General features: G+C 44.0%; 1 protein-coding gene across 1 annotated transcript; it reads right to left on the bottom strand.

Moving 5' to 3' along the window:
* Nucleotides 1-390: 390 nt before the first annotated feature.
* On the bottom strand, nucleotides 391-9,869 carry LOC147885305 (uncharacterized). Its single transcript, XM_087396903.1, has 2 exons — nucleotides 9,307-9,869; nucleotides 391-1,083 (listed from the first exon to the last, which is right to left on the bottom strand). The coding sequence occupies exons 1-2, from the start codon at nucleotides 9,846-9,848 to the stop codon at nucleotides 1,038-1,040; spliced, it is 588 nt and encodes a 195-aa protein (XP_087253029.1). The 5' UTR covers nucleotides 9,849-9,869; the 3' UTR covers nucleotides 391-1,037.
* Nucleotides 9,870-10,117: the final 248 nt, after the last annotated feature.

The raw sequence follows: 10,117 nt of genomic DNA, 5'->3' as shown, positions 1-10,117 counted from the left end.
TAGCATTTTAGAACATTGCACTCTCTTAAAATTTACAAAATATGGACAAAGTGCAATTCACATCTTCAACTTGAAGCAAAGAAATAGTAAAGAGCAACTTTAAATTTAAAAAAAAGTAAAATTATATTAAAAAACCACCAATATTGAAATCTTCCAAGCTTGATTTTATCATAAATTATACTCATCAAGTGTGAGGTTCCGAGAGATACTCTAGAAGGTGTGAATATGTTTAGAAAGACGAAAATCCATCTTGAATTCCAATAATAAGAAAAAAAATATTATAAGACATTATTTAGAAAGATCTGTTTCATTTTTCATATGCTTTGTTAAGTAGGCCATGGATTCTGAATTTCATATCGGATTTTTAAGCTTGTAGTATAGCTGGAAATATATAGGTGGATGAAATTGTGAATTCGGTAATTACAAAGAGAGGGCAGAATGTTTTGGAATTGCAGCATGTTTTCATTTCCCAGCATACAATGGCTTTTCGTTTTGGGTGATCAACTGTAGCTCAACAATTGTTAAAAAAGTTGACCATACCACCATGCTCCCAAGCAAGGCCTCGAAATAATTGAGTGCTACCTCGACGCAACTGGAGCTCTAGATATCAAGTTTTTTGCATGCAAATGGAATCGCATAACTTTTCAGAAAAATAAGCTGGAGTGAATACCCTAATCCATTGAGTCAAATTAATCATATAATAAGTACTAATTTCCACGTGAACGATCAGACAAAACCCCGTGTTGATGGAAATGCATTCCACTATAGAGTCCGCTTGTCATTGTATGTCTACGGTCAATTTTTGCAACCTCAATCCAATTGGCTCCCTTGAAAAATTTGAATAACTCTGCAAGTTTTTAACAAAAATTAAGCTGGAACAATGCTCCCACAGAAGTCGCTGCATCGTAACAAAACTTCGATCCAACTATATGATCACTCTGATTGCAGCATAACCACAGCTCTGTCTTCACCAAAAATTGTGTTCCTTCCCTTTGCATGGAGTGGCATATTGGATACAAGAGAGAAATCTAGCTGCTTCAAAATCGTGACATCTGAACATGTGGTGGATCGGGAGCTGTATATCTGCATCAATGAAAACATAAAGTGACTGTTTTCTTAAGAGGAAAGAACCTTCTTCACTGCAAACATAAAAGCTACCTACCTCTACACTGCAGGCCATATGTAATGAGCTGATGATTGTATCACCTTAACACATCGCTGTAACCCAGATGGCCAGCTTATAGCTAATCCATAGAAATATTGAAAGCATGAAGTTGTTAAAGAGCGTTGACAAAGATGTTCTGGACTTGGTTTCATTAAACTGCCAAGCTCAGCTATCATACATGCAAACCTCAAACAGGACTTCGTTCCTGGTCTGGCTGATGATACCTTACATACATCCAAAACCAAAAAGCTTCCAGAGAGGATTTGTAGATGCAACAGTTTCAAAATATCTTCATTATTTATAAAATAGACCTGAGCATATCCAGGCAAGTAGTTTGTACACATAGACAAACTACGAATCAGGCACTAATATACTTGAGCATCTCTTGGCGTGAAAAGCAGAGTAAGAAAATAGAGCATTGTGCCACTGCAGAAGATACTGCATACTAGTTAGTTTTAAAAAAGGAACTAAATGATTGGAAAAACAGAGTACAGATGAACTATACATGCATAATAAGAGCTAAGATCTCCCGATGGACTTTACATTTCAAAGTACAGTAATGACGTCGCAAACTATAATTGAGACAACTGCAATTGCGCCCTTATCCAGACAAAATACTGCATTATTTGTAGTTTCCAGTTGGGCCTGCACTATTTGGGAAAGGCGAATTCCCAAATCAATCATAACACTAAAGGTTCCAATTGGGCAAGCATAAATTCTCAAATCATGTGTATCTCACCATACTATGTTAAGTTTTGCCGGCTGTCAGAGTCCACGTTGAGTAACCCATGCCTCTAAACCTTCTTAAGAAATCAGAATGTCTTAATTACCTCCAACGTTCATTACAAACGAGGATTTGACAACCATAAATTCACTTTTTGGCCAAAGGTTTTGAGTGACAGCTTTTCACCACATCAACCTGCCATATGCAAACTCCAAGGAGCTGCTTTTAGACAATAGCTGCAAGGATATCATATGATCTGACAATTTCATCTGCTGGATGGAGTTTTGTGCATCACTTTTTTTTCAGGTGCTCGTATATGACGGCATCCCCATGCATGAAACTAGACTCCTTATATCCCAAAACACAGAACTCTACTATGGCCAAAGGTGCTCGCCCTCAAGATAACCCCAAGTTTAGAAAAAACTCGGGTAATCAAGGTCAGCGACAGTCTCAAGATCGCCACAGGTCTCAGAAATCGTATGCTAGATTCCAACAGAAGCACCCCTCCAAGGATCACGCCTCTTCTTCTTCACAAAGTCATTACCGTCATCCCTAACATAAAGGTGCGGCCACTGACAAGAAGAATAACTCTAGCACAAAAGGACTTTGTACCATCTGTACAAGCGACCATAGATGGTTCGATTGTCCCAAGCGACCAAAGCAAAATTCAAATATGGAACCTAGCACTTCCCAAACAGAAGATGCTACCCCAGCACAAGACAAGAAAGGCAAAGCTGTTCGAATGGCAAATACCATCCACATGAGCCTTGCCAGCAACCCCGAACCTTCCCTGGTCACTCAAGTACTTTGTGTTCAAGGATTGATTCGTGGAACAACGGTCACTATCCTCATCGACAGTGGCTGCTCTCATAACTTCCTAGCTAGTTCTATGGTCGACAAACTTCGGTTGACCACCAGTCCTAGTCTCATGGACTATTAGATTGAACTCGCAAATGGAACTACCTTCTTGCGCAACACCAGGATCAAAAACTTCTCTTTTCGCATCCAACATTATGCGGACAAGTTGAACTTCGACATCATGCCTCTTTCTCGGTACGATGTCATACTTGGACAACAGTGGCTCTACGACTATGATCCATCAATCAGTTTTCGCAGCCATACTATCCAGTTTGTCCACCAGGAAAAACTTGTTGAGCTAATTGGTTCGAGGGACTCTCCTTCAATCCCAGTTGCCTCTGCCCTACAAGTAAAGAAGTGGGTTCGTAAACATCAAGTAAAGACTTCACTTCTGTTGGTTACGGCAGTGGAGGAGACACCAACAAAGGATCCTCCTAAATACCTCAACCAACCTTTTTTCCAGCCCTACTTGGATATTTTTCCACAGGAATTGCCAAAGCAGTTACCACCTCGACGACCAGTAGACCACCCAATCGAACTTATTCCTAGCAGTAATCCACCGTCGAAACCTCCTTATCGGGTTTCTTACACTCAAAATGAAGAAATCCAAAGACAGGTGACCGAACTACTCGACAAAGGTCACATTCGGCCCAGTTGCAGCCCTTTCGGATCTCCTGTACTACTTGTGGAAAAAAAGAATAAGTCAATGCGCCTCTGCATCGACTACCGAGCCCTCAACAAGCTCACTATCAAAAACAAGTATCCATTGCCTCGCATCGATGACCTCTTCGATCAACTTCTACACGCAACACAATTCTCAAATATTGATCTTCGTTCAGGTTATCATCAAATTCGCATACGAGAAGGCGATGAGTACAAGATAGCTTTTCGAACAAAGTATGGACACTATGAATGTTTGGTCATGCCTTTTGGGTTAAACAATCCCCGGCCACATTCATGACACTAATGAACGACATCTTCAGGCCTTTCCTCGATAAGTTCGTCATCGTTTACCTCGATGAGGTCCTCGTTTTCAGCAGATCCCTACATGAGCACAAACAACATCTTCACAACGTTTTTGAAGTTCTCCGCGCAAATTCTCTCTACATCAACATTGAGAAGAGTGAGTTCTTCAAGACCCAACTCGAATATTTGGGACATGTTATTTCAGCTAAAGGCATCTCTGTGGATCCCAAGAAGATCGAGGTAATCCGAAATTGGCCTACTCCTAAGAATGTTCATGATGTCCGCTCTTTTCTCGGATTGGCAAACTTCTACCATACAAAGGTCTATCAGTTTTCCGAAATCGCAGCTCCTATGTCCGAATTATTGAAACGCACAGCAATTTTTCAGTGGCTTCCCGAAACAGAGTATAGTTTCCAACAACTCAAGCAAGCACTCACTACCACACCAGTTATGGCTATTGCTGACCCAAACCTTCCATTTGAGGTCATGACCGACGCTTCCGACATCGCTGCAGGAGCAGTCTTGATGCAAGAAGGTAGAGTTATTGCTTTTGACAGCCATAAACATTCCGATATCCAAACCCGATACCCGGTTTATGATAAGGAGTTTCTTGCCATTGTACATGCTTATCGCTCTTGGAAACATTATCTCATGGGAGCCGACTCGGTGGTCAAGACAGACCATCACTCTCTAAAGTATATCTTTACTCAGCCAGTCATGAACGCTCGACAAGCACGCTGGGTTGAGTTTCTGGCCAACTTTCACATGACCATTGAGTACATTCCAGGACTACGCAATGTAGTTGCAGATGCTCTCAGCAGGTTAACTCTAGCATCAGCTATGGTAATCTCTACATTATTTGTGGATGTTCCGAATTCATTCAAAGGGAAGTATTTCAATGATAAAGACTTCGGCACAGTAGTACAAGTTCTTTCAAAAGATCAACCTTCGACTTTCGAACAGAAGATTTGCTCATCCTATTCTTATGGATGACCTTTTGTATTATCAAGATCGCGTCTATGTACCACATGACAAGGATGTTCTACGTCTTTTGTTAAAAGAGCATCATGTAGTTCCTTATGCTACCCATTCAGGGATCAACAAGACTTATAGGTTACTCAGTGCAACATACTACTGGCCTCAGATGAAAAGCGACGTCATCAAAATGGTTACATCTTGCTTATCTTGTCAACAAATGAAAGCAAGCCAACGACTTCCAGCAGGACTTCTTCAGCCTCTTCCAGTTCCAACTGAAAGGTGGGAAAGTATTTCCATGGATTTCATTACAACACTACCACGATCCTCCAGAGGTAACACTCAGATTATGGTAATTGTTGATCGACTGTCCAAAATGGCACACTTTGTTGCTTGCAAAAGCAATGCACAGGCTCCGAACATAGCCAAACTCTTCATACAACACATCTTCCGACACCATGGATTGCCCAAGAATATCATATCCGACAGAGATCCTAAGTTTACCAGTCACTTTTGGATTTCACTGAATCTTTGGGTACAACTCTACTGTTCAGTTCAGCCTACATCAGATGGCCAGACTAAAAGAGTCAACCAAGTTCTGGAAGAAATGCTTCGACATTATATTCAGTCACGCCTAGCAGCTTGGGAAGAGTATCTACCACTCCTTGAGTTTGCTTATAATAACTCTTTCCATAGTGCCATCAGCATGACTCCATTTCAAGCAGCTTATGGAAACACTCCGATCGTACCAACGAATTTTGTACTTCAACATCGAGTGGCCCTAGCTGATCAACTGGTTCAAGAAATGCAAGACATTCTACTCCAAGTCAGGGATCATATGCGAAAAGCACAAGAGCGGTATCAACGGTCTGCCAACAAACATAGACGTCACCTGGAATTTGACACTGGTGACATGGTGCTATTATTTGTAGCCCCACATCGCTATAAGACGGTTAAGTCTGTGTTTCCTAAGTTGCGACCAAGATACTATGGACCTTTCCGGATCATTAAGAAAAATTCACCTTTAAGTTACAAATTGGAATTACCACCATCATGGGGTAAAATCCATCCGACATTTCATATTTCTTGGCTAAAGACGTACATTCCAGGCGATGAAGCAATTCCACCTGCAGGTGATTATGTCCCAGAAATCGAAGACGATTATGTTCTCCTTATTCCTGAGCGTATTCTAGGCCATCGACAGCGAGAGACTCGACATCGACTTATCACGGAATTCCTTGTTCTTTGGCGCGATCTGGACGACTCCGACACTACTTGGCAATCTAATGAAGACTTACAGCAGTACCCTGACATTTTACAGCAGTATTTTCAGAATTTACCGTGATATTTTCTACCTCAATTCATTATCTCCACCACGGTCTTATTTTGAGTAGGAGGGGATGTCACAATATGTGACGTATTCCTTTCTCTATATCTAGACTTATGGATGGTTTGATGAATGGACACTTGTGGAAGGGTATGCCCTTTCGACGGGACACTTCCTATGAGGCACAACCCTTCACAAGAGACATTCTATGGAAGAGACACTCCTATTGTAATGTACCCTCTCATCAAGGGTCACACCCTTCACAAGGGGTACACACCTCTTCATGCACATACACTTTGGAGTACACACCTTTTCATGTGTGACTCTTCACTCTCTATATAAGAGAGGCCCAATTGTATGGATGACACACTACAGACACTCAAGCAATACAAATATTCCTTGTTCTCTGCTATTTCAGTCTCCTTTCCGTTCCTTAGCACATTTCTATAGTAAATCTAGGATTTCTTACATTACTGACATGTCGTGCTTACAGCCCAACAGAGGGACTTGAGGTTAGCATACCACGTGTGACATGACCTTTCATCTTTTCCATTCCCATTCTCATTCCAGTCTTTATTCTCAAATTTTTGGGTAGCCTCTCAAGGTACTAGCATGATGCATGTTTCAAAATCGCCTGCAAATGCTTTAAGTACAAGAGGATACACAGTATCACAGGATATCAAGCCTCAATGATAATGATAAAAATGTTTTGGGCGTAAGTAGAAAGGGAGGCTAGATATTGAGCCTGAAAGGCACCCCAGAACCTCAGAACCAGGCAGCTCCATGGCAAGGCTGACTACTCTGGTAAGGGCTTCTTCCATGATTGCAGCCTGAGAGGTAAGGCCCAAAAGCAGTAGAAGGCTGTGTCAGGAAGAGTGATGGCAGAAAATTTGGCAGAGCCACTTTGTGAAAAACCTTAGTAAAAAGCACAATCAGCGAACATCTACTGAGATGGAAGTAGGAAAGCCAGTATGCTTGGAATTAAAATAGGTATCACAGACATCAAAGGTAGAATTTGGAGATGGCAGGGGCACTTGGCTATGCATTGTTTGGAATCGCAATATTTTGTTCAGAAGTGAGCAAAAGCGTGGTCCTCCATCAGTTTTAACATAAACGTTTGGCCACCCAACGAAATGTCTTAGGATCCTTCAAAGTCTGCTGAAAATAGCGGGGTAAAGTAAAGCCGATTTAGGTCTGCTTTTTAACATTGCCATGTGAGTTGCAGATATCCACATTTGTTTCCAGATCCTCCGAGGAGAACGGCAGATGCCTTGTCTATGGATGGACAAAATAACTTGGATTTTTCTGTAAAAATTAAAAAATTTCCCATCTTAGGGTGAGATGGGAAGTCAGGAAGAGAGAACTCACAGAGTGTGAATTCCCAAATTCAAGTCTTGGCTGGCGCATTTGTCCTTGATAGGCCATGTGCAGTTATCTCCAACATTAACCTTTGAATCCAGATGTGAAGTTCTAGTGCTTGAGCCAGAACTTCTTGATGTTCCACTCAGCATACCAACCTTCTTGATATTTAGTCATTGAGTACGCAGGACAATGTTCTATGACGACAAACAACTCTCGGTTGTTATATTGCCTGAATAAGATTTCGTTTCTTCCTTGGGCTTGCCTTCCCTTTTCATCTTCTGATCTGCTTTCTTTCTCCAACAGTCCTTTGGAAAATAACCAACCTTTTCATAATAGATTTCTTCTTCTTGTCTCCACCATCTTCAGACTTCTTGCCCTTGGACTGTTCTTTGGGCCTAATCTTGTTGGGATTGCCTTGTGCTTGCCTTTCAAAAGAAAGGCCTCGTCGTTATTGCTTTCATACAGCTTCTCCCAGACTCCTTTCTACAGCAAAAAGGCCCAACATCTTCAAATGTAAGAGACCCGGTCCTCTCTCCAGCCGTCACAGCATTCCAAAACCTTTGAAACTCCTCAAAAGCCTTCCAAGAACCAGCATTGCTAGCTGGCTCGAGCCCATCCTTTTGGTCCCCCTTCTCCATTCTGATAGTGAATAATTGATTATGCGTTTCATGGATGTCCTTCGCCATGCCTCGCAAGACTTATCTGCATCTGGATGTGAGGAATGACTGCATCCACCACCGTAGGCCCAATAATCATGGACAACACTTCAGCAACTTTGTCTTCCCATTCTTTGACATCTTCTGGCTCTACAGCCTCTTTCATCTTCCCTGAAGTGTCCTTGACATCCTCGAGCTTGAATTCTGTTCCTGTCATCACCTTCCAGAGTTTCCTAGCCACAAAATTGCTCTGGAGCTTGACCTCGTGTGAAAGGCTATCAATTCTGAAATCACAGAAGAGAGAATAGGATGCACTGTAGGAACCAAACAAGCACGTGCACTGGCATTGAACCGGGTCGACTTCGAATGATGGATGCCTTCCTTCACGTGACCATGAGCTCTGATTCCATATTTAAAACTCGGATATTGGAAACCTCACCAACAGCGGACCGATCTAGAGAACTCTCTTCCCTCCATTCAGATGTACACACACACACACACACACACACAAGGGAGCATCAAACATGCAGAGAGTGCTGGGCTGAACTACTGCAAAATCCTGATCAAGGTTGAGGCCTCACTCTTTCTCCTCCTAGGGATCAAGAAACAGAAGGGTACTTATAGAAGGAGGCTAGCTTGCCCCCTCCACTGCTGGCAGACCCATCAGTCTGTGAGGCCCACCAGACAGCCTACTGACCCGATGAGCTACCCCTGCTGCCCACCTGGGGTCCACTCTGGGTCAGGGATTAACCAACCTGACTGCCGACCTGCAGTCAGCCTTTATGCCGACTGGTTCACTCGCCCTGGACCTGATCTGGTCTGGGGTTACAGGCCTATAAGTAGCTTAATTTTAGCCATTTGAGCTAGACTAAGGCACAACCAATACGCCCTAGGTGCCTAAGCATATGTCTCCAGTTTGTAAGGGTTGACTCAGTTCGCCAGGAGGCGAGTTCACATTAAAACCCGAAAAACGAAGTCAAATCTTTGTATCAAAAAGAGCATCTTCTAGACTGTAGGGTCATCACTCACGTAAAGTTCAGCCCGAACGCTGACACGATAGAAACAACTCCCAAAATCTTCAAAAGAACCGACAGAACAGTAGCACCCGTTGCATCTACGATGATCTAACGTCCAAATCAACAGAGTACTGTAATGTCGGCCACACGATTTGGCAATGCCCCCTAACACAGAGTCACAGACTCGAGATCCCGAACAAAACCAGTACGGAAGAGCTAGACGTCTCACACGCAGGCAAAAGATCTTAGATCCTTACAGGTTTTGACGAAAGCCGCGAGTGCGCTCGATGTTGTCGTGCCTCTTTTTCAGAACAATGGCGACGACGCCCAGGGCGGCCACACCGAGAAGCACGCCGATGGCGACGCCGGCTTTCTGTCCAACGGTTAGTTTGTGGCGGTCAGAGGGGGGGGAGGAGAGGGAAGGAGCAGGTGAGAAGGAGGGAGGCGAGGGGGGGGAATCGTCGGGCAAGGGAGGGGGGGGGGGGGAGGAAGATTGATCGGGGGAGGGGGAAGGGGAGGAGGGGAGGGGAGAAGGCGAGAATGGAGGAGCGGAGGGGGAAGGGACTGAGTGGGAAGGGAGTGAGGAGGGAGGGGGGAGGGGGGAGAGAGAAGGGGCTGAGGGATGGGGAGCGAGGTGGGAGGAAGGAGCTGGGGTGGCGGTGGGAGGAGGGACGGAAGCAAGAGAAGGAAGAGGGGAGAAGGACGGGGAAGGGGAAGAGGAAGGGGAAGGCTGCGCCACAGCCATGGAGAAGAGCTGCAGGAGCAGAAACAGAAGGTGCGCCATAGCCACCATAGCCATGGCTGCTTAGCAGTAGAAAGAGTGAACTGTCGAGTGAACTGTGATCTGTGAAGTGATAGTGGTGAAGAAGACGATGACGTGTTAGATCCTAACGTACGGCCGGTCGTCAGATTCTGTCAATCTAACCCCTGCGAATCCACTATTCGCCACGTCTTCCTTCTCTCGAATATCCCTCTCCACGTCGGCCCCCGCCCCTGCCCGGATTTCAAACCGTTTATTTACGCTGGCTAAATCTCGGCCCACGTAGCCCGCCACGACCCCACCTACCC

The sequence above is a fragment of the Dipteris shenzhenensis genome, chromosome 25 (genome assembly GCF_047967505.1).
Source record: "Dipteris shenzhenensis isolate YYH24624 ecotype China chromosome 25, Dip_SZ_1.0, whole genome shotgun sequence".
Taxonomy (NCBI): Eukaryota; Viridiplantae; Streptophyta; class Polypodiopsida; order Gleicheniales; family Dipteridaceae; genus Dipteris; species Dipteris shenzhenensis.
Note: the sequence above shows the minus strand (reverse complement) of the source record. Positions and strands in the feature narration are given on the sequence as shown.

Bases quoted from the DNA above. Each gene is read 5' to 3' on its own strand.
- LOC147885305 (XM_087396903.1), bottom strand. From the start codon at position 9,848: ATGGCTATGGTGGCTATGGCGCACCTTCTGTTTCTGCTCCTGCAGCTC. The intron at 1,084-9,306 runs GTAAGGATCTAA...TCATTGATGCAG, and splicing joins CGCGGCTTTCGTCAAAACCT to ATATACAGCTCCCGATCCAC.